Source organism: Coenobita brevimanus, chromosome 70, assembly GCF_032717465.1.
Source record: "Coenobita brevimanus isolate Jiangsu-jjx chromosome 70, ASM3271746v2, whole genome shotgun sequence".
Classification (NCBI taxonomy): Eukaryota; Metazoa; Arthropoda; class Malacostraca; order Decapoda; family Coenobitidae; genus Coenobita; species Coenobita brevimanus.
The window spans coordinates 45,316,540-45,341,466 of NC_137023.1; the positions used below are offsets into that span (position 1 = coordinate 45,316,540).

At 44.7% G+C, this 24,927-nt stretch overlaps 2 protein-coding genes and 1 non-coding gene across 3 annotated transcripts in view; 1 reads left to right on the plus strand and 2 right to left on the minus strand.

Moving 5' to 3' along the window:
• LOC145406440 (protein O-linked-mannose beta-1,2-N-acetylglucosaminyltransferase 1-like) overlaps window positions 1-24,927 on the plus strand; it is a 57,332-nt gene that overhangs the window by 17,237 nt on the left and 15,168 nt on the right. The window lies entirely within an intron of this gene.
• LOC145406327 (BTB/POZ domain-containing protein 2-like) lies at window positions 404-21,288 on the minus strand. Its single transcript, XM_080277488.1, has 7 exons — window positions 21,258-21,288; window positions 20,569-20,716; window positions 18,029-18,212; window positions 16,586-16,819; window positions 15,748-15,843; window positions 9,919-10,055; window positions 404-668 (listed from the first exon to the last, which is right to left on the minus strand). Exons 1-7 carry the CDS (start codon window positions 21,286-21,288, stop codon window positions 404-406), a joined length of 1,095 nt encoding a protein of 364 aa, XP_080133614.1.
• LOC145406527 (5S ribosomal RNA) lies at window positions 10,440-10,558 on the minus strand. The gene has a single exon (XR_013898551.1). It is a non-coding gene; the product is annotated as a 5S ribosomal RNA (ribosomal RNA).

A 24,927-nucleotide genomic window follows, 5' to 3' on the forward strand; every position in this document is an offset into this window, starting at 1 on the left:
AAACACTATCTTGATACCATCATCATGAAGTAAAAAACAATAAATATGAAAAAATAAACAAAAAATTTAGATATATTAGCAGTTAATGGCAAACTGAATACCAAATCAAACAATAAACTAGGAGTAACCAATGGCAGATAAAGGTCAACCTTACTCAATACAGTACCTGTACTTGCACAGGACAACTAACATTTGTATCACTAACTTGTGTTCCATTATGCCAAGTAAAAATTCCTTGTAAAGATTCCTTAAAACTTTAAAATATACTTGTACTCACCATACTCATAATCTCAATCTCTTTATCCCACCTAAGGATGTGATGAGAGGGAAAATAATAATAATAATAATAATAATAATACTGTAATAATAATAATAACAACAACCACAGACCTCTATGGTACTCTTAAGAAGGATAGCTTCCCTGGCTGTCTCGGCGCTCCCTGTTGGGTGAGCAGAAGGTTGGAAGAACTGCATCCTTCTGCTTCTTTACAGCCCTGAGGAGAGCCATTACTTCTTCAGGAGTGAATACATCTGAAGGAATCACCGATTCCACTATCTGGTCCGCGGTCATGGTCAGAAAGCGTACAAATGGCAGGAACTCCTCCACCTCCTGGCGAAGATCAGCTGGTGTTACCATTCTTTGGCGCAGTCCTAGGTTGTGCTTCCCCCTGTGGTTAAACACACAAAATTTACAGTCTTTTGATCACTTACACATCTTAAGCACAAGGAAGACACACAAGGGCTTTATTCTTGCTGATATATAATGATATACAGTACTAGGAACAGTTGCCGGTAACATTATGCGAAAAATTCTGTTTTGTATGCAGCATGTGTTAGGAGTGTAATGCTGCATGGTAGTGAGACCTAGACGGTAAATGAAGTGGATATTTGTAGGCTCAAGAGCACAGAAACAACAATGATTTAATGAATATGTAGTGTGCCCTTGAATTCGAGGTCCAGGGGGGCTAAACTGCAACTGAAGAGTTGAGAGGAATGATGGGACTGGAATGTACTGGTTGTGATGAGCAGGGGTAGCCTGGGGTGGTCTGGGCATGTTGAAAGGATGGAGGATGACATTATGGTGCGGATGGTGAGATGTGTGAATGTCAGAGGCAAGGCTACAAAAGGCAAACATCTAAAGACCTGAGACAAGGTCAAAGACCGTAACCTCAGGGATAAAGGACTGAACAGGGAGGCTGCCAGAGATCAATCAGCATGGAAAGATGTCATTAAATGACTAAGGCCGACGCATGCAAGTATGTTGGAGTCTTTATAAATGGTATTAACGATACAATGATGGCAGTATGGTATTTCACAATATACAGTACAGTGATCCATTGATTATTATGCACTTTATTAGACCGGTTTTTGTTATCACTGCTAGATGAAAATCTGCTCCCATGCTATCGCACATTTTTTGGCTAAAAAACTTTCTTATCGTGCAATTGAGCTGGTTTCTGCCACCACTGATGGTGCAAAATCTATAGTCTCTGATGGCTTAGATGGACTCAATCTCAGGTGGTGGAGATCACTAACTCTCCACCCCCATGTCTCAGAACCCATTACCTCAAGCCTGTCTCAGGTCTGTATATGGAATGGAATGGAATATGAAGTTTAGGCCAAAGGCCAAGCACTGGGACCTGATAGATCATTCAGCGCTCTGATGAGTGAGATATGAAAGACGATAGTTTAAAAGAATGAGTTTAAAAATAGAGAAAACTACTACACAATAACCATGCAACTAAAATCGTAGGTAAAATGAAAACAGATGTAGTCAGCAAGCCCTAAAACATAGCTATGACAACACCAATCACAGCTTGCAGTATAGCCCTGTCTCCTTTAAAAAAGCCATAAGGCTAGAAACATTTGCCCTATTACCTAAAACAACTGATAGGGATCCCCTATTTGTTAAAAATTTCGCCCGAGAGCGGGCATAGGTCGGACAGTCCAATAAGAAATGCCTGCAAGTTATTGTGACTTGACAGATGTCACACTGGGGTGGGACCCCTCGGTCCAAAAGGAACCCGTGAGTCAAATGCGTATGGCCAATTCGCAGCCTAGTCAACCTCGTCTCAAAACCCCGACAAGCCTGAGAAGAGGATGACCAGGCATAAACCGATGGCCGAATCTCTTTATACTTCGTGTTATTGGCCAGGGAGGGGGAAGCCCATCTCGCCTGCCACTCAGAACAAACAAAGTTACGGATAACGGTCTTCAAATCAGAATAGGGAACTTTATTATACCCAACAGAAGGAAGAGAACATGCCGATTTTGCCTCTTTGTCAGCAAATTCGTTCCAATAGAGATTGACATGTGACGGTATCCAGCAGAACGAAACAAATTTATACTTTGTAGCCAGGCGCCAAAGCCAAGACTGAATCTTCCTTATTATAGGGTGGAATGTGTTAAACTGCTTAATGGCGGTCAAGCTTCCATAGGAGTCTGAATATATTGTAAATGCCTTTCCCGGCATTGAGTAAGCCTCTTCAAGAGCCTTCTCAATAGCAGTTAGTTCAGCAGTGAGAACAGACGCATTATTAGATAGCCGTCCAAGACGTACACCCCCTTCATGGACGACAGCACAGCCTACACCAAGGGGTGACTTTGAGCCATCAGTATACAACTTTACTGAGTCCCTGTGGAGAAGGTCATGACGCAAAAACTTCGATTTAATTTCTTCATCCGAAAAGATTTTTCTACGTATGGTTTTGGGACACACATTAGGTTCTGGAATGAGCCAAGGAGGGAGACTGCTGTAGCTTACTGGTTCAATTTTTTGCTCCCTCAGTGATGCGTCACCCACAGGAAGCATGCGAATCTGGAATGGTATAGAGGCTCTAGGACCACAGAACTTAGACGGGTCACACTGCAACAGAACATCAACACAAGGATTGGTGTAACGATTGCTCTTAATTCGTGCAATGTAGCGAAGTCCTAACTCATGCCTACGTAAGTCCAGAGGAAGCTGGTCTGTATCTACATATAAACTCTCCACAGGGGAAGTGCGGTACGCACCCGAGCACAGTCGTAGTCCCGTGTTGTGGAGCACATCAAGCTCATGAAGTTTAGTCTTACATGCAGAGGAATAAATTTGGCATGCGTGGTCAATCTGTGACCGGCACAAAGAGTTATAGAGCCTGAGAAGGGAGTTCCTATCAGCACCCCAATCAAAACCAGAAACCACCCTAAGGATATTTAATGATTTCTTGACTTTAAGCTTCAGATAATCAATGTGCTGTGACCAGGAGAGACGTGAGTCAAAGATCATACCCAGAAACTTAACCTCCTTCTCAAAAGGGATGATGTCGTTGTTTAACTTTAAATGTGGGACAACCTCCTGGCGTGTGCTTCTAGTGAAGCGGACTGCAACAGTCTTGGAAGGTGAAAAGCAAAAACCATTATCATCAGCCCAACGACAAATAGTGTATATGGACTTCTGCAGGTGATGACTAATCTCAACTGCGTCGTAGCCAGACACACAAATTGCCAAATCATCAGCATACGGGGAGCCCAACACAGGGCGGGAAATCTGATCGAGAACTCCATTGATAGCCACAGCGAAACAGATGACACTAAGAATGCTGCCTTGGGGAACACCCTCCTCTTGCCTATAAGGGCTGGATACAACATTTCCGACACGAACCTTAATGTAACGTTCCGACAAGAAGGAACGGATAAAGCGAAACATATTTCCCTCTATGCCATATCGAGACAGCTGAAGAAGGATACTAGTGTGCCTGGTTGTGTCATACGCCTTCTCGAGGTCAAAGAACACCCCAATAGTCTGACAATGGCTGGCAAAGCTTTGCTGGATTTTATTTGAGAGGATCAGGAGGGGGTCTAATGTCGAACGGTTCTTCCGAAACCCAAATTGGTAAGGAGAAAGCAGCTTTTCGGATTCTAAGTACCACACTAACCTTGCATTAACTAGCTTTTCCATCATCTTACAAACACAGCTGGTCAATGCGATAGGCCTATAGGAGGTGGCCAAAAGGGGATTTTTGTTTGGCTTGCTGATGGGAATGATGAGGGAAACTCTCCAACTGGCAGGAAGAATGCCCGTTTCCCAAATTTTGTTAATGATTTTTAGGAGGAACTTCGTAGCCATAACAGGCAAATTTGTAAGCATTGAATAGAGGATGTTGTCCTCACCTGGAGATGTAGAGGTAGTTGATGACAGAACGTCTTCTAGTTCCCGAAGTGTGAACGGAGCATTATAGGCAGCATTGGAAGAAGATGGAGAAGGTGGGGGCATGTCAGGAATACCATTCCCTGATATTCGAGAGGACTTGGAGACATCAGCAAAATGCCTCCCTAAGGTCTCCGCAACCTCAGCAGGATCAGTGATGAGGTTGTCACCTATTTTCAATGTCGGGTTGGGAGATGGGATAAACTTGCCTGAAAGCTTTCTAATTTTCCTCCATATAACCTTAGAGGGAGTCTTGGAATTAATGCCGTTGATGTAAGATATCCAGGAGTCCCGCTTGGCCTTTCGAAAGTAGCGACGTTGTTTTGCCATGGCACGTTGGTAAATTTGGCGTGTGGCAGCTGAGGCTCTGGTCTTATAACGACGATAGCACTTTCTCGTAATTTTCCTTAGTATGGCACAGGTTTTATTCCACCAGGGGACCGCAGGTCGACGCGGTTTACCTTTCGACATAGGGATGGCCACATGGGCACTGCCCATAATCACAGCAACAAAGTAATCATAGGCTTCCAAGTGACTACAGAAGGACTCGAAAGGCCTTGCCAGAAGTATACCGTTTTTGTAATTCAACCAATCAGCCTCCCGCTCCCTCCACCTAGGAGAAGAATGAGCAGGAACATTTTTCACACACTTTAGATGGATTGGGTAATGGTCGCTTCCATTCAGAAAGGGATTTACTGACCAACGAAAATCCATTAGGATGGAGGGAGAACACAAGCTCAAGTCAATAGCGGAGGAGGCTCCACTACAGACATTGTGGTAAGTCATAGAGCCATCATTGTAAAATGAGATATTATGTGATTGGAGTATGTCATCTATAATCCTCCCACCAGCATCCAAAATTGTACCACCCCATAGTGGATTATGGGCGTTAAAGTCTCCAAGAAGGAGAAAGGGGACAGGAAGCTGACGGATTAAGTCTTCAATGTCGTGCTCACTGAAACCACAACCAGGTGGAAGATACAAGGAGCACACCATGAACGAATATTCCAATACAACTGTAATAGCAACGACTTGAAGAGTTGTCTGCAATTGAACAGAAGAATGCTGCAAGGACCTGTGAACAATTATTGCTGTACCCCCATGCGCACGATTTCCTGGCGGAGGGGGAGACCCGTGAAAGGCATAATTCAATCCAGGATTGTATACCTCAGAGCCCAACATGGTCTCCTGGAGACAAACGATACCTGGATCAAAGTCATGTATCAAAACTTTTAGTTGCTCAGACCTAGAGCGAAGACCCTTACAATTCCACTGCAAGATGTCAGAATGGAAAATTACCTACTAACGTCGGAAGCCCCAACCTTTCCTTTATGCGGTTGGGAAGATGAAGGCGCACGTTTGGTATCAGTGTGCAATGGCAGGCAGCGGCTCCTCACGGACTTGTCAACAATAGATTTGGTAACTGGGATCTTAGAAGTTACAGACGGAACTTCCACTGGAGGAACTTGAAAGTTGACTATTTAGTGCGGGGGTTTTGGGAGTCCAAGAATTGTACTTCCCGGTGCCAACTTTACTTGGTATGTCAACAGTTTTGCGGGAATGCGGGGGACTCTGACGAGCCTCCAGAGGGGAGACCGGCACTCGTGCTGAAGTACCTGGTGCAGCAGCCGGGACTCGCACACGGGACTCCGAAGAAAAGGTAGGCCTAGCAGCGTTTAATTTATTCTCTCGATTAGGGGCACGTTTCATATATGAATAGGGTGTCTTCTGCTGATGGCCATCTGATACTCCCAGAGGAATTTTGCTAGGTGGAACGTCTGTTGAGTCAAGAGACTCAGTAGACCCTCGGGGACGTTTCTGGTGTGACTGAGATGAAAAACTTGGAGATTGCTTAGTCGGAGAACGTATATGTGTGATTGTCTTTGTAGACTCTGAGGACTCAACAGAGGGGGCAGCTGATGATTCAGGAGAAACAACTGACGGGCTAGGACAAATGCCTGTTGAGTCAAGTGCCTACATGAACGTCCAAGGTGCCTCTGATGTGATGTAAATATTTTAGGAGTTCTTGTTGGAGAATCCATGGGGGCATGGACTTCCACGGCATGAACTCTTGTAGTTAATGTTTCCGGTCTTTCAGATGAGGATGCTGTGGAGGGCCTATCTGACACGGTTGACAAACCGGAAAACTTATTCCGGACAGGAATATAAGAAGCAATCGGAAGAGAGCGGGAAGAAACTTTTGTTGGCTGAGGAAGGTGAGAAGGTGCTGAAACCGAACCAGATGTGGAGTTGGAAGAATTAGGGCAGAGGGAGGAGGCAAATGTCTTAGCCCCACCATCCTTCTCTTGTCTAAACAGAAGTTCCCGTCTGGCACTACCCAGGCTAATGAACTGTGAGTTCGCCAACTGAAGAATATCCTGCTCAAGGCGGTACCTCCTACATTGTCGAGAACTTAGGGAATGAGCCTCCCTGCAGTAAAAACAATAGGGATCCGACTCACACTCAATAGTAGGATGAGAGTCCAGGGCAGAGCAATGACCGCACCGGGGACGATTTGTACAGTTCTTCCTCCCGTGACCAAACTCATAACATGAGTAACACTGCAGGGGACGGTCAACAAAAGGTTTTACTTGAAGGGACAGAGGGCCAATTTTAACTCGATCTGGGAGATAAGGACCATAAAAGGTGAAGACGATCATGTTACTATTTCCTCTGATCTTCGATACTCACTGGACATTATCAGGGCACAAATCAAGAATGTCATCTTCTGAAAAAGCATATAAATCCTGATTATAGACACGTCCTTTGCTGTAATTGAATGTTCGATGAGGTTTGATGGTCTCAAAGAGGCTGTCAGAAGGGCAAGGTAGATGGAGAAGCATCATGGCCTGTGTCAGATCCTTTGCTCGAACTAACACTCCTTTATCATACTTCTTGAGGTTGCCCTCAGGAAGCACTCCAATTTCTTTCTCTAGATACCTTGCAGCGTGGATGAAGTTTCCTCTCCCTTCTCTATAATATGCCACAAACCAGTAAGGTGTGGGGGCGTGGCGCACCTTAGGAACTCGCTCTTCAGCATCATCAAAGATGTTGGGGCAATAGTCATTTTCACAATCCATTACGTTGTTTGATCGGATCAGCTCAACAGTACAGTTGGCCTCTCCTAGAGAAAGGGAATTCCTTGCCTCAAATGCGGCTTTGGCAGCACTGCCAGAAGTAAAGGTCACGTAACACCGATTGGACCTACAGTCATCATCATATCTTAGACGGATACGAACAACTGTTCCAAATGGTTTAAAAAGAGAGTGAATGGCACGGTAGGAAAGAGATGTAAACACATTAATCAGCTTAAGCGTATCCAGATTATAAGGAATCTCGGAAGACTTGATAGGTGACTCGCGGGGTCCACCAGCATCATTAGTAGCAGCAGCAGAAGTGCAAGCTCCAGCCTGCACTTGCGAAGAACCACCATCACGACCAGAGGGTGACGTCTCGAGGGTCTGGTCGACCTCCCCTCGAGGACCAAAGGTGTTTTTAGTGTTGATATCCATATATAATGGGTTAATAATAAATGGCTCCAGGGGCCAGGAGCAACCGCCTACCGGGAATACGAGGGGACCGAGCGCTGGCCGCCGCGAGCGGGGTACCTCGTCCCCATGGGAGCTTCTCGGTTTAAGAAGAAACCCCACATGATACGAAAGTTTGCCCACGGAGGAGCTAAGACCCCCTTCCCCAGCGCATCCCAGCCCAGACACCCAACCATCCAACACAGGACAACCCCAGAAGGTGATCCCTCTGGCGGGCGGCACTGTTGACCCACACTGGCAGCCTAACTCCAGGAACCATTTAGTCTGGTCTCTCACTGACGACCTTGCTAGCATGGGTAGCCCTCTCCCCCCAAGAGGGGCGGAGCAGGGGCCGAAGCCCCCTCTAGCCTCGCTCGCCAGGTCACAGGGACACGCAAGCCCCCCCACCACGACAAGGCGGTTCCCACCAGGGGGGGGGTCTGTATATGGTATGTGTTTCTTCCTTATTATGCCCTTTTCATCATTAACCTAACCATGCCTGTGTGTTTCTGATACTTACCATAACAGTATGTGTGTATTTAGTGGGTCTAAATTGTTGTAAAAGGAAAAATTGGGATTTACAAGTGGAGTGCTCAGTGCCAATTAGGATACATCCCATAGGTTCTGTGCTTTTGTTTTTGTGCAATTTTGTTTTCATACACTAGGTGCAGTACCAATTATGTGTGATATCCAAGGAACTACTGTATAGCTACTACAGTCACAGCTGAGAACACTGGAGAGAAGTGCCAAGAGACACAATGTACCCACCTCACACTTCCTTGCTACAGTATTATTCATTCAGCCTCTACATCCCACTAAGTTGCTTATTACCAATAATAACTGATACTCATGTAACACCATACAGCTTTAGCATTTCTAACCAAACACTCCTTGTATGTTGTACAAACATTCAATAGTCATTTGCTCAATATATTGACCCTAACTCCTCCACTCCCTTTTGTTCACATTCATATGCCATCTCAAGCATAATTACTGACTGTCTGTACTAGTATGAAAGTTTTGAAAATCAAATGAACACAAACTAACTAAAAATTCATAGAGTTCATTTTGTATGGAAGTTAAAATTTAATGAATATCCGGTACCTGTATTGCCAACACTTGAAGGGAATGCAAGACTGTCTCCAAAAAAATCTCTCTGGTATTCTAAGACCTCCTTGCAAAAGTTAATAAACTCTACTGTTTTGTATTGTCACAACAGACCTACTTCATGAAATGTATCAGTACAGTTTGACCTTTGGCCCAATAAAACCCTTTAACAGGCCTACATTACAAAAATAAGGAATGAGTCCAATAGTATTTCCCCAAGGAACAACTGTCCCAAGTTTGAAGTGAACTAACGAAAAAATAACGGAATGGCATCCAATTTTGTAAGTGTCTGGAAGGAAAAAGAAACAAAGCAAATACAATATGGTCTCTACTACACGGGTGGAAAGCATAATACTGCACATACCATAAATATTACTGATAAATATATTGCAGAGGGACAAGAGCCAAACATGGATAATGCTATGAAATGTAGCTAATGAAAATATTATGAAACCTATGAAAACAGGCAAATATTGAAGCAATAATACTGTGCCTCATGCTATTGAGTGAGAACTGCATTTCTTATTTCAACTGACTAAAGATATAAACAGAAGTAACAGGTGAAGAAATGCAAATATGAGAAGTACCGGTAATGATGTGACAGCAAATGAAACTCCATACAATGACACTTCAATCTTGGAATAATGAAGTCGAAGCATCTTAGTCATCTATTATCCAAACCCATTTTGCCCATTAAAAACAAGAACATAGGGACCCTGGGCTAGGCTACAAAGTCCAAACATTTAATGCAAGGTTAACCAGCCTCACCAGCCTGTGGAGTGGCACTGTGTGGGCAATAAACTCCAACCATCCCTCAGATATAAACACTCACAGGCACAGTCTAGTCAGAGCATCTTAACCACCTGAAACATTGAGCATCATCTGATTATATGGTTACCCTCCACAATAAATGATTTCATAGTTAACTTGGAAATCACTCAATTTGCCACTCAGTGCAGGGCCATCAAAAGGCAACACTACCTTACATCAAGTGTGTAAAAGTAAATAAAATAAATAAATAAATAAATAAATAATAAAACTAAATTAAGTAAAATAATTAAATATTATTACAAAACTTAAAGCAAAGAACAATACCAAGTGATAACAGAGCGGAAAATGGTGACTTCATCAACAATGTTGCAAGGTTGGTTGAGGAGGTACTTGAAAGCATGACGACTGAGCTGTGTCACTCGCTGGCTGGAATACACCTCCCCACCAGAAGAATTCATCAACTGCAAGAGTTATGAAATTAATTGTATTATTTCAGATAGGTGTTATCAGCCAGCGGCAGTCCAATGGAGAATGAATGCCTTTCCCATTTTTCTCCACTTTGACCTATTGGCTGTTAGACTGTTCCATCCAGTCCCAGCAAATCTCGAAGTACAGCTTATTTATAGTGCAAATCCAGTGAGTTTCAGTTGAATACTGCACTGCACATAGTAGTGGTTTCCAGAATGCATATTCATTATGCAAGATGATCAGGATATTCATTACATTCATTCATTGCCAGATGCCATGTATCCCAAACGGGGTGGCCAACGGCTTGGAGTTAATTGTTTTACAGGGAGGGGCACTAATCCTCCACCAACCCCACTTGACACGTAGGGAGAACGTTATGCCAACAGCATCTGGTGTTCCCAGGCGGTCACCCATCCAAGTACTAACCAGACCCAACGTTGCTTAACTTCGCTGATCGAATGGGAAGCGGTGTACTCAATGTGGTATGGCCGTTGGATATTCATTACATTGCTTCTGATTAATCGTTTCGTTTCGTTCGTTTCATTTTTAAAGGCTCCAACATGCTTGCATGTGTCGGCCTTGGTCACCTAATGGCGGCTCTCCACGCTGCACGATCCATTGCAGCCTCCCTGTTCAGTCCCTTAACCCTAAGGTCACACTTAATGACCTCGTCCCATGTCTTTCTCGGTCTACCCCTCATAACCCCACCCCCAATATTAACACTTCTCACCTTCCTCACCCAATTATCATCCCCCATCCTCTCCACATGTCCAAACCACCTCAATCTACCTCTCCTCATCACAACACCAATACACTCCAGTCCCATCCTACCTCTAAACTCTTCCATTGTAAACCCAGCCCCTCCAGGCCTTGGACGCAGGGACACACTACACATCCACCTAATCATTGTCATTTCTGTACGTCTGAGCCGGCGAATGTCTTCCTCCTTCACTGCCCAGGTCTCACTGCCATACAGCATTACACTCCTAACACATGCTGCATACAAAGACCCCTTAGCACGTAGGGAGAGCCCTCTCAATGTCAGGAGAGGCAAGAGCTCCCTGAACTTCTTCCAACCACTTCTCACCCTAGCCACAGAGCTAGCTCCAGTCCCACCTCCAGCACACAACATGTCTCCCAAATAACAAAACTCTTCCACACACTCAAGAGATTCACCAGCAAGTTCAATCCTTTCACGTCTGACGATCTCCACCTGCTCACCCCGGCACGCCGTACACATAAAATCAGCATTATCTCGCAGTCTACCTCTGATACCACTACATCTCTTATGCACCCATTTATCACACTAACCGCACAAGATGGAATTACTTCCCACGCCCTTGTGGCAAACTGCACATGGCCACTCTCCCTCGTCTTTGACAGTACCGCCATCAACCCTAGATATCATCACTTTTGTTTTATCTGCATTTACCCTTAAACCCTTTTGCCCCATACCATCTCTCCACTTCCTAAACCTTTCCTCTGCCTCCCTTTCATTCTCTGCAGTCAACACCAAATCATCAGCATACAACAACTCCCACGGGAGTCCGTTTCTAAAGTCACGTGAAAGGGCTTCAAGTACCATGATAAACAACATGGGACTCAGGACTGACCCCTGATGCACACCAACATTCACGGAAAACTCATCACTCAAATCTCCATTCACTCTCACCTGGGTGTGAGCACCCACATACATGGCCATAACCACCCTAACCAGCCACTTCTCCAAGCCAAGCTTTCTCATTGCCCAGTTCACCACCTCTCTAGGGACTCTGTCAAAGGCCTTTTCCAAATCAACAAAAACAAAATAAAGATCCCTTCTCCTACCAATATATTTTTCCTGAAGCTGTCGAACAATGAATATGGCAACATTGGTCCCCCTACCTGCCATAAACCCAAACTGCATCTCATCAATATTCACTCTTTCTCTAATCATACCTTCTAAAACTCTCTTCATTACCTTCATTATCTGATCTAAAAGCTTTATACCTCTATAATTTCCTCTTTCCAGGGCATCACTCTTCCCTTTATACACATTTACAATTACACTCTTCAGCCAATCATCTGGGACAACACACTCATAAATAATCCTATTTATCAGGTCAGTGACTAAACTCACCCCTATATCGCCTGAGGCCTTCAACATTTCGGCAGTCAACCCAGACACACCTGCTGCCTTCCCCACCCTCATCCTGCCTATTGCCTCACTCACAGTAGCAGTATCAATCAAAGGCCAAGGGCCAGACACTGGATCTGCTGGCTCCAAACCTTCCCTGTCCCAGTCAAACTCCCCATTCAACAACCGGTTATAATGCTCTCTCCATGCATCTTTAATATCCTCACTGTTCACCACTACCCTTCCTTCATCATTCTTCACACACTGCTCACCTATGATATCCCGATTATCCCTCTTCACCTGACCTGCCACCCTAAATATATTTTTCCTTTCCCCATGATTTAGGTTATCAAGTAATTGTCTCTGTGACTCAGACTTTTGCCCTGTATACCTCTCTCCTAGCCCTACGCTTGGCAGCCAAATATTCCTCTTTGCTACCACCCTTCTTCCATTCCCGGAAAAGCCTTCTTTTCTCCTTAATTGCAGCTTCTACACCCTCATCCCACCACCAAGTTACTTTATGTCTTGGTGGTCCTCTTGTCCAGCCGCATGTTACATCAGTAACTCTCAAGAAATTGTTCTTGAGGGCTCTGTACTGTTCATTAACGCCTCTGTCTACAGCTCCCTGTTCAGCCACCACTCTTCTCAACTCGCTATAGAAGGCATCCCTTACTACTTGGTTTTTCAGCTTCCATATTTTCCTCCTAGGTACATAAGTCCTCTTTTTCATCACTTGTTCTTTAAGCACCATATCACAAATCAATAGTTTGTGCTGCTGCACACACTCCTCACTTCCTATAACTTTAACATCCCTCAAGATAATAATAATAATAATTATAATAATAATAATTATAATAATAATAATAATAATAATCCATCCATCATCCAGTCCTACTTCACCCCATGAGGAACGTAGGAAGCCCGGGGGTTTCCTGTACAACAGGAAACCATTTACTATGCTGGGTGGTAACCATATAACCAAATTATGGCGCCTGTTGGTTTAGTGGGTAATTAAGGCGCTCCAGTCAGATTGAGCCAGTGAAGGTTTATATCCATGGGGTGGTTGGGGTTTATTGTTCATGTGATGCCATTCAGGGATGAGTGAGGCTGGTCACTCTCATCAATAATAATAATAATAATAATAATAATAATAATAATAATAATAATAACCACAACAACAGGTGATTTTTGCTTCTTTATAGCATCAATTCACCTAAAGAAATCAATAGCTCTCAAAACCACATAACAACCACATGACTATCAAGTCATATGTTGTACTGTACGGGAACAGAGACCCCTACTAAACCCTGTAATCCTCCATCACAAGCCCAAAAATAAGAAGATAAGTTTTTTGGGAGTCTAGACTTGTTCCTCAAAAGGCCAGTTATAAACTGCTCTAATTTTCTCACAATACAGGGAGTCATCAATACTATATGAAGTCATTCCAGAATGCATAGCAAGGATATAACATTTTAGCCACCAGATTCATATTTAAGAACCCTGAAGGTCATTACACATACAGTAGTTTACACTCACTCTTGGCTTTTACTGGAAGCCAATGCAATTCAGTTAAGATTGGGTAAGAGTCCTTGGAGGACAACCAAAAAAAATCTTGCAGCCCAGTTCAATACTGACTGAACTTTTTTCATCAAAAAATTAGGCAGACCAACCCACAAGGGTACAGTAGTCACAGCAGGACATAATGAATGAAAGAATCAGTGTCAACAGACACTGAGTATCCAAGAATCAACTTATTGCACAGATTCCAAATATGGAAAAGGCATGTCTTCACCAACTATTCTACATACAGTATTCATTAAAGTTCTGTTTTGAGCTGAAGTAAATACTTCTAACAGAACTACCATGACCAAGATTAATAAACCTGATATTATCTGTACTATCGCCTGTTTCCTCAAATAATGATAAACTCAGTTTTGCTATCATTTATCTTAAGTTTTCTCTTGGCCATTCTGATCTTAATGTCAAACAAAAGAAATTTCATTAGTTCTTTGATTGATAGCCTGATCAATTGCTATTTCCGCACAAAGGTGTGTATCATCTGCACAGATATTAGAGTAACACCATAGGCTTTTAAATGTGATGCAACAAGTGTAAAAATGAAATGAACTTAAGATATGATGTGTGACACTGTTATATATGCATGACAGTAAAAGTAGGTCTTAATTTGTCTATCCATCCGTCCATCATACACTCCTGTGTTAACCCATCAGGAGTGTGAGGGAAATGAGTTAGACTCAGTCCTTATATTTGAGGAGGGGATAACTGGTCACTAACCCATGAGCAACATTATGTAAGCAACTCTACAGTCAGTGGAACGATGATCAAAGAGTGCTCTTTTAAAAAGCTAAAATATGGACAGATGATTATAATTATTTGAGAGAGAGGCAACGTTTCTGAATGCTTGAACAAAATGTAAATATTATTGTTTTGTCTTGTTTATATAAGCTCCAATATGCCTGCACGTGTAGGCCTTGGTCACCTAATGGCAGCTCTCCATGCTGCTCAATCACTGGCAGCCTCCCAATTCAGTCCCTTATCCATGGTCACACTCTATGACCTCATCCCAGGTCTTTTTCTGTCTGCCTCTTGCAACCCTATCCCCAACATTCATACTTATCACACTCTGCACCCAACAGTCATTCCCCATCCTCTCCACATGCCCAAACCATCTCAATCAACCTCTCCTCATCACAACAGCAATACACTCCAGTCCCAACCTTCCTCTTAACTCTTCTATCGTAAACATAGGCCCTTCCCCCGGGCCTCACATTCAAGGATGCACCGCACATCCACATTATGTGTTTTATTTTATTAGGGCAAGTATGGCTGGTCACCCTTGCCTTAAATGTTGGGACTGAATAACATAGCCCAAGGTCCCTACGCTCCTGTTGGGGTGGAGAACGACTGGATGATGGATGGATCATTTTACTGGACATGTTGTAGATGGTTCTCCAAATTTTGTACTTTTTCTCTCCTCTGGATCCTACCACACCTCATCTTTAAGATCTAATAAAGGTAGGGATGATCATGATGATGTTGAAGATAAACCCCACAAGTCCTTGAGAAATTAATCTTTCATATGAAGTCCCCTCCCTTTTTGGTTATATGGTTATCACCCAATACTGATACTTGTTTCGTGGAAGAAAGGAAACCATCTGTCTTTTCACTTGGTGTCAGTCACCTGTAGGTGGCATTACATCTACTAAGCAGATGGTAAAAACACCCTGCTATTTAGGGGCTCATTAAATAACTCATGCATCTTCGACAATTATGGTTAAATGGTACAGGCTTTTAAGAGGAAAGTCAAGTCTTTCTAAAACACAAAAATGTTACTTTAATTTATCTTAAGTGAGATCTTTAAGTGTCTAATGTCTTATTACCTTTATTGGATCTACAGTACTATTTTGAAAATTTCATAACTGTGATTCAGTATCCTTTTACCTGTCAAGACTGACGGAAAACAACAACTTTTTAATATAATAACTACAGTACTGGTACTCTGTCATTACATTTAACCTAATAATTGCAGAGGATGATATTAAACCAACCTGTGAGCACCTGAGGATAAGGTCTGGGTTGTTCAGCTGGACAGCAGCATTGTAGACCTTTAAGTAGTTGACATCATTCAGCGTCCGCTTCAGATACTGGCAGAAAGTTGGCAAATAAAAAGGGGAACATAAAGAGCATGTGAAATGAGAAGGAAGCACAGTAAATAAGATGGGGTGTATATCCACTCAAAACTGAAGTTAAAATGAAAATAATAAGTTCTTATGGAGTATGGCAGGTGGAATGCAGTCTGGATACATTAACCATGTAAAGTATGGGGTTACTGTGTTTCACTAAAAATGATGCTAAATTCATAAATCTCAGTTCACCAAAAATTGAAATTCAAGAAATGCCAGTTTCATTCTTTATAATTATCCTTTGTTCTACACCAAAGTTTATATCAGCATCTCTTCCTCTCTATTCATACCCACAAACAGCTCAGATCTCTTGTTGCAGATCAGTATTTTTCAAGAAAGATACCAGCACATGTTACCTAGAACAATCTTCTTCTTCCAATTTATTTTTTTTTCCCACTCTTGTTTTCCTTAATCACTTCCTTGTACCTGATCACTTCTAAGTACTGTAGCCAGTACTCTAACTCTCTCCACAAGCATTACCAGTAAATGACTTGCACTTTCATCTTTCTTAACTCTACATCATCATTTAATCATTCTAGCAGCCATCACACCTTAGACCTGCTGGTAGTTCATCATGATGATGTGGTGTCCTTGCTAAACTCCAAATCCCTGTCATAATTTTTCAGTAACACACTTTGCTCCTTCTCCTCCATACAATCCCTTCCTTCTTTCAGACAATCCTCCAAACTTGCAGTTAACTCACCTCTGAGCAAAGAAACTTCAGCATATCAATCTTGTATTTGCTGGCAAGATGTGAGACTTCAAGGGCAATGTTTGTGTTTGGGAACTGTGTAGTGTCCGTATACATGTAGTCGAGGAGCCAGCGGAACCCTTCAAGTGAGTCCTCAGGCAGGTACAGCACAGGGCCCACAGCACTTGATCCAAATAGCATTTTCTCAAACTCTGGAGAGCTCATTGCTAGGATCAGACGGTGGGCCTAAGGAATTGACAGGTAATTAGATACTGTAACTCCACCTATACACTATACAGTATTATAGTTTTTGGAAGTCCTCCTAGAGATACTGGAAGCACTAGTCACTATTGTGCAGTACTGTACCTACATACCATACCTAAAACACTGCTTACCCTTAAATATAAAAATCCATCCAACATCCAATCCTATGTCGCCCCATGAGGAGTGTAGGAGCCCGGGGCTAGGCAAGTTGGTCCTGGTATTTAAGATGAGAGTGACCAGCCTCATTCATCTCTGAGTGCCATAACGTGAGCAATAAACCCCAACCACCCCTTGGATATAAACCTGCACTGGCTCAATCCGATTGGAGCACCTTAATTACCCACTAAACCACCAGGCATCATAATTTGGCTATATGGTTACCACCGTGTAGTAAATGGTTTCCTGGCGTACAGGAAGCCAACTGGCTTGTCACTCAGTGTAGTAACCCATGGGCAGAAGGAAGAGGAAACAATGAAGGAAAGAAAGACACAAAAGGTTAGAAGGAAGAGAGGAAAGGGCAGACACCCAAAGCAGCATTACATCGAATGAGTAGATGGCGAGCACCCCCATTTACCACATTCAACAACTTATAATATGATGCTCGATATTGCTAACATTTAAAGAAACTGGAGGTACTATCATATCAAATGATTTCTTGAAGTAAGTGCATCTGAAGGTGGGAACAATCACTATAAGCCAAGGAGGATGGACATGGTAAAAAAATGATAAGAAACCAATATGCAGGTAAGAAAAGGGAACTAACAAGAGGACTGAATGGTTGAATGAAGTACAGCAGACCCTTGCTACAACAGGTTAACTGAGGAAAGCCAGATTCATTAAAGCCAATACTGTAGCTGGTTTGTTATATTCAAGGGTACCTTGTGTGGTGGAAATTCAAGCAAATGTTTGAAAATAAAAGAGTAAGATAGCATATTCTATTTGTAGTACTAAAAATGCAAACTATACAGTACCCATTTTACACTAGCTTGTTCCAATACTTCACCCTTTTGCAGCTTATTTCATATCCTTGTTATTGCACTTCTTCATGACTAGTACAGTATTAATATATTGTAGTCTGTTACTACTGCTCAACTATCAGTATGGGGAGAGGGCAGTTCAGTTAGTTTCTAATCAATTACCAAAGGTGATACCTACAGTATTCAGAAAATGACACTTCCCATGCTAGCTCACCTGTATCTTCTCATCATTAGATGAGAAGCAGATAGTGAGGTCAGTGAACTTGCCAGTGTTGTAGATGTACTTTATGCGCTGTGCCACAGAGTTGGGCTCATGTTTGAAGTGGTGGTGAGCTAGGTGAATGGGGTCAGTACACCCAGGGTCATTGCAAGTCCGGTCATCTGTTGTACTCATTGTGCTGCCAGGAAAACAAGCAATTATTAGGACAAGGTTGGGTGTTGTAATGCTTGACAAGTAGAAGCAATTATACAGTACACACCCCCTCACCAACGCAGCACTGCCCTCTCTTTTGATCCAGACCTGTGACCTCTTTTGCCTCCCCCCCTTTTATTTAACGCCGTGTCCCTCTATTTTGATAAGGGCTAAGGCATTGCCACTGGGTAGACGTCTTTGGTTGAGAAATGTGTAGCACTATGACCAGATGCCCTTTCCCATGTCTACAAATGACCCATGGGTCAACTCGAACTTCCAGCCCTTTGACTCTTCAGTCTCGCGTCAGGTGCTCTAACACTGAGCCACCATGCCCCCAAAGAAGGCAGTATGAGGAAAGGGCAAAGGACTGAACTCGATACGCCTGTAGTACAGTCCCCATCCAAATTTAATTACCTTTTCCTCTGATAGTGCTAAATGATTAGCTATTCCAAATGTCATGCAATTCCATTACAATATACACTTTTTAATAATGTTGCTGACGTACAGAAAACTGCCAAAAATATATATACTGGTACCATAACTTGCTTGGTGGGGGTAATCAGCCCTTTGGTATAGTGATTTTTTACTTCTACTGAATCTCCAGATTATGTGATACAAATTAAGGTAGATTTTTTTTGCCCTGGAGGGATTAAATTACAAGTGGCACTAAGAAAATTGTGCAGACTATAGTTATTGCTGCCATAGCTATAGGGATTAGCTAGCTGTGGGTTTGGGCTGGGATGAGGTAGGGTAATGCAGTCTATCCATCTGTCTCTAGCCTGATGCCTTAATCCCAGAAGGGGTGGCCACAGATAAACTGCCTCCACATAAATCAGTTCTCCTCTGTCATAGCTCCTGCCATACCTCCAAGTCACACCCCACCTCTCCACTACATCCTCCCCCTCCCCCTCTGTCATTTACATACAATACACTCTTCAAGTGCTCTGAAAATTTGTCAGGGACTGAATAAGTAAGGGCACACTATAGTCTCTGGTCCTATAATGTCTTTCATATTATAACTGCTGCCTCCAGACAATTTTATTCAACCTGGGTAAGACCTGGTATCTACTGAAGAGTTTAATGAATACCCAGTACAGTAGTACAGTACACTATACAGTAATTTAGCACCACCACCCTGCAGTCTAAGTTGAACTACAATGGCACTCAGTATAGCACATACCTCTGCGAACGCCCTATCTCGCAATGTTAAAGAAAGAAAGAAAGAAAAAAAATCCTGGATCCGCACCTTTATCCGGACCCACACCAAAATTTAATGGTGTGTATTCTGGGCCAAGGCCCATTCTTCTACCAAGTTTTGTGGAAATCCATCCAGTAGTTTTTATGTAATCTTGCTCACAAGCCAACCAACCAACCAACAAACAAACAAACAGGGTTGAAAACATAACCTCCTTGGCGGAGGTAATAAATTTGTTTGAAAGTAGCAGGAATAAAATGAGGCAACATCATAATGAAGGGTTACTGCATCAGCAATTTAAACCATTCAAATTGATGATGTATAACTTTACTGATATATAACGGTATTATCCCATCCTTGGCAAGTTTATTGAGCGTAAGAGACTTCGAACAAGAGATCTCCCAAAAGCCATGTATAATCTATAGGCAGGAACAATAAACCATTAAAACAGGTAAATGGAATGAAGGGGTTTACTTATTGGGGAACACAGAGTAAGCTGTTAATCCTCAATTAGCTACACTGTCTGGTGGTACAAAGAATAAGTATGGTACAGGGGAATCTCCTAAATCACGGCTTTATGGTACTGAGCAAACACCGCGATTTGAGAATTCCGTGCTTTAGAAATAACTAATCTTATGGGGAAAATTAGTTACAGGGCGTCACCTCGGAAAAGTTGCCCCCTTTACCCCCAAATCTACATCAAACTGGTCACCAGCAAACATTAACAACCTGTTGCAGAAATATGTAAAGCATATTTAATGGTACTGTACAATACTGTAAGATTCTTACCCATCTCTGACCAATGACATTGCTTGAATGGATGAGGGAGAGGGGAGGGTTCCGAGGCTTGAGGAGGTCACTCAGTACGAGACGAGTGTGCTACCACCTCCAGAGCCAGATTAACCCTGTTGTGGCCTGGTAGGCAACACAGACGGTTGGCCTGCAACATGTAGATCTCTTTTTTCCGTTCTTTCCAGTGAAATTTGGGCATGACCTATAATGGCCTTTTCTGATGGCCTGAAGGGTGATGGCCCTTATTTGGACACCTAAAGCGTATATTTATTCCGCTCTGGAAGTCTGGATAACCTGTGACAGACCGTGGCCTGATAGGCAGTTGCTCATTTTGCCTATACCTAGTAATCCGGACCTGACCGCCTCCTCAACCTCCCTCAGGAACCCTTCAAAGTCCAGTGTGGAGACAACAGAAACGATGTCATTGTTGCTCTCAGCTGCCTCCGCGTCATCGTACAGGTCGTTGATTCGTTGAGCCAGTATTGATGGGCAACTTTGGCTTTCTTCTCACTGCCGTCAATCCTCGTTACATCTAACTATTGGGTGTCAGTTAACAAAGACTTCTTCTTCCCCTTCATCGGAGAAGTTGTCGGCTTAGGAGGGTTATGATCAGCCATGGTAACTGAAATACCCACTTGGCGGAGCGAGCCAGACACCACCACCCCAGAAGGAGGGCATAGGGAGGTGACCCCCATCCCACAAGGAGACGACGGAGAGGTTTTTCCTCACGCCGTGCAGGAATGACATATCTCCCCCGTGACCCAACGCCCCCCTTCCATGCAGCCGGACCACCAGGCAGTACGCAGTTTGAGTGCCCTACACTCCGACAAAGAGAGCACTTGCCAGAATCGGGGTGGGACTTGCAAAAGTAGAGTCCCAAGCAGGCCCTTGGACGTCACGTCCGCCAGATCGGCATTCACAAGAGGAGGGGACTCCACCGTAGCCTCACGTCCTGCAACACCCCAGGGGAGCAGAAGCACAGTATTATCCACCAGATCTACTATGAGAGGAGTGACCACCGGTTCTCCTCCCTCTGCCACCCACCTCTGGGGGCCAGCACATTGGCACGTTTCATCGACGACCTTCGCTGGATCTCCCCAGGAGGACGGTGGGCCCTGGTGTAGCGTCCACCGGATCTACCTCCAGGGGTCGTCCCCCAGCTGCACCAGCCCTCAACGACACAAGGACAGTGTCCACCGGACCTACGGCGCCTGCCAGGAGACCCTATGGCCCCCCTCCCCTCCGGTCGTCCCTGGGACAAGTGGTCCCCGAGAGGAGTGTCCATCGGATCTCCTCCAGCCGCTGCCTCAGGCGGGAACCTAGGCAGTGCCCACCGGGTCTACCAGGGCAAAGGAGCATCCTCCAGATCCTCCTCTCGCGCGCTGGCACAGAGTTTCAGCAGGGACCGTCAGACCTGCCAAGACAGGGAGCAGACCACCGGTCGCTCCCCCTCCGTGACCCCGGAGGTTCCTGCCCAGGGTGACCCCTCTGGTTCGGTCCGCCCTGCCTGCGGCAGAGCAAGGCACCCCTCTCCCTTCCCCTCCTGTACGGAGCGTGAAGACTGCTCCCCCACAGGTACCCCGTCAGAGACACCCCAGGGCGAGACCACCCCGAAGCCGGGTATCCTGTTGCTGTGGCACCACCCTTGTCACTGACAGCCGCTGCTGGACTCCCCCTGTGTGAAGGGCCGCGGACCACCTCTGACGGCCCCCTCCCCGAGGCGAGACCGCAGCCCCCGGTGTCAGCGAGCCGCCCCTACCACCCGCCGTAGCTGCCGGACTCCTCCCAATGCAGGCTGCCCGCAGCCATCCCCTGACAGCCGCCTCCTCCAGGCGAGACTGGAGCTCCAGGAAGGCGATGCCTGTTCCAAAGCAGACACCTGGCCTGGACCCGGCAAGGTCCGCTCCCAGGACACTCACTACGACAAAGGGTAGGTGCCGTGCCGCACGCCTCCTGGCCCTGTTCGGCCCTAGCCCTGAGGGCTGCTCTTCTCCCAGGGCCCCTGTGAAAAGAGGGCTGCCCACCACTCCGCCCTTCAGCTCCTCCAGGACACCTGGCGATCCCGACTACAACCCACACCAGAAGCGCACTCCTGACAGCCCGCCCCCCTGACGCCTGGCGGCCACCTGTGGCTGCCAGCCTAGTGGGTCCCCATCACGTCCTAATACCTCCGATCACTTTTCCTGCAAGTAAAAGAACCCTAGACTATTGTCGTATTTCTCGTCAGTGCTCCCTCTGTGTGATAAAATACGACTTTGTGCCAAGTAAACCCCTCCCAGTATCCCCAGTGCTACACCCCCCCTTCCCCCCAGTATACTATGAACAGAGTAAAGAACTCACACTAAAGCAATAGTGATATCAAGGCGCTAGGCCCCGGCCAACTCACGTGTGCACTCCCCCCATGCAGTACACAGTTGACCCCACAGCTATATCAGTGTTGTGCCTTTGTCCCCAGAGTGTGATACACAATGCACCCCATAAAGATATCCCGTCTATGTAGAACGAGTGCGTCAAGGGTAATACTCCATGAGTCTGTGTTCCGCGAGGACCCTGTGAAATATCCCTTCCCGTCTGTCACGAGAGTAGGTACTAAGTGTTATATCCACCCGTCCCATGTCGCGCGAATGTAATATAAGATAGCCTGTATATCACGTGGATGTGTTATAGATGATATAAGGTCTTGTCCATATCACGCGATGTGTTATATGGAATAAGAGTATATTCCCGCCCCTGTCGCGCGTATGTGCATATCGAGAGAGACTGCTCCTAGGGGCTTTGTTGTTTCCCCCCCTCTGTGTACACTCTACTGTAGTGAGCCATATTCAGTGTATTGGAACTGTCGTATGTGTATTGTATTGTGAAATCATTTTATGTAAGTGTGTACTGTAATCCTAGACAGCGGTTAAGGCATTGTATTGGTTAGGTCTGACCACGGACCACAGTGTATATCACTACACTGATCTGTGTGTTACATTCCATATTCAATATACGTGTGTCTTTGTTCAGTTGGTGTTTGGGTTTCTCCTCCTTGTCTGCATACTCTGGCCCGGTCGAGAATAAAGAACCCAAGGCCCGCACCGTGCCTGAACCTGGCTCGGGTCAGGCAACAGTGCATAACAGTAACACTGGGCAAGCGGAGGAAGCACAGGGGAGGGGAAAAAACAAAAAAATATAAACCACACCTGAACCACATGCCAACAGAGGAGAGACAATCCAGTGTGCCAGGCGCTGGAGCGTCAAGAGCGCGCGTCCTTCATGCTTGGCGTGGGAGGAAGTGCTGTGATTGGCTTGTAAGTGCTATGCTCGACTGTGATTGGTTCAGTAACTGCCATTCTTGACTACAAATGGCACGGCTAGACGCACGGACTTGATGTAATGGTGGCATGTAATCACTTGGCATCGGAAAAGCACTACTTTTCAGGCTGCATCTGCGAATGTCGTGTAATTTCCGCGATTTACTGATTTTGCAAACGTTGCATGATGTTGCCACATATTATGAAAACGCTACCGGTATTAAGAATTGCGCGATTTACGAGATTCTACTGTTAAGGACGTCATTGTACTGAAGGTGCCAATGAATGCTTCAAACCTTCACAACAATAGATTCCCCTCATTTCCATAAAGTGTTCTGGTGGCCATGTGAAGAAAATGGGAGACACTACTTAAACCTGTCTGTCTGCCTGTCAGAATGTGTATTGGTTGGACCCTGCTGGGAGGTCACAGGAGTGAGGTCAGTGGAAATTAGTTAAACGAGAGCGGCATGTGGAGCTGCATAAAGACAGATGAAGTAAAAGAGTGTTGTGGTACTGATGTGGATGTGCCTGAAAGCGTCAGGTGAAATGTCTATCTACAGTATCTATCTATTGCCACACGCCTTAATCCTGTAAGGGGTGGCCATAAACAAATCGCCTCCATGTCGCCGTCCCTCGCCATTTCACTGTCCTGCTCCCAGCTTACACACCCCCTCTTTCATATACCTCTCCACTCCATCCCTCCATCTAATCCTTGGCCTCCCCCTCCCTCTCACCCCTTTCACTTCACTCACATACTCTCCTCATCAGTCTCTCACTCTCCATCCTCTCCACATGGCCAAACCACCTCAGTGTGTTTCTCCTAACGCTTCCCATCACATCCACATCACAATGTTCCTTCATTTCCTCACTTGTCAGTCTGTCTCTCCATGTGACTCCACATGCTCCTCTCAAATAACTCATTTCCACTGCTCTCAAACTTGACTTCTGTCCCTCCAACAAGGTCCAAGCTTCATATCCATACGTTAGAGTTGGTATCACAATACTGTCATGTAGTAACTTTTTCACTTCCATGCTCACTTCCCTGTTTCTTATCACTGCTTTCAAGGAACCAGCAACCTTTCTTCTTTGTTGTATCCTTTCAAGCACTTCACCCTCTAAACTTCCACCCTTACTCATCACATTACCCAAGGACTTAAACGCACTCACATTTTCCATTTCCTCCTCATCCAGCCTCACTTTACTTCACTGACTTTACTTCTCTCGAAGACCGTAACTTTACTCTTTCCTACATTCACCTTTAGATTCCGTTTCTTACACACTCCCCCAAACTCATCCACCAAGCCTCCCCTTCGTTTTCTGTTAACAACACAGTATCATCTATAAACAAAAGTGCAGGGAGTTTCCAAACACTGCCCTCTCTCACTAGGGCCGCTCCAGCATCCACTAACCTACCTTGTATC

Bases quoted from the DNA above. Each gene is read 5' to 3' on its own strand.
- LOC145406327 (XM_080277488.1), bottom strand. From the start codon at position 21,288: ATGAAACGTGCCAATGTGCTGGCCCCCAGAG. The intron at 18,213-20,568 runs GTCCGGATTACT...TTTTCCTGGCAG, and splicing joins GAGGTTGAGGAGGCGGTCAG to CACAATGAGTACAACAGATG. The intron at 16,820-18,028 runs GTGAGCTAGCAT...TCAATTCCTTAG, and splicing joins CTAATGATGAGAAGATACAG to GCCCACCGTCTGATCCTAGC.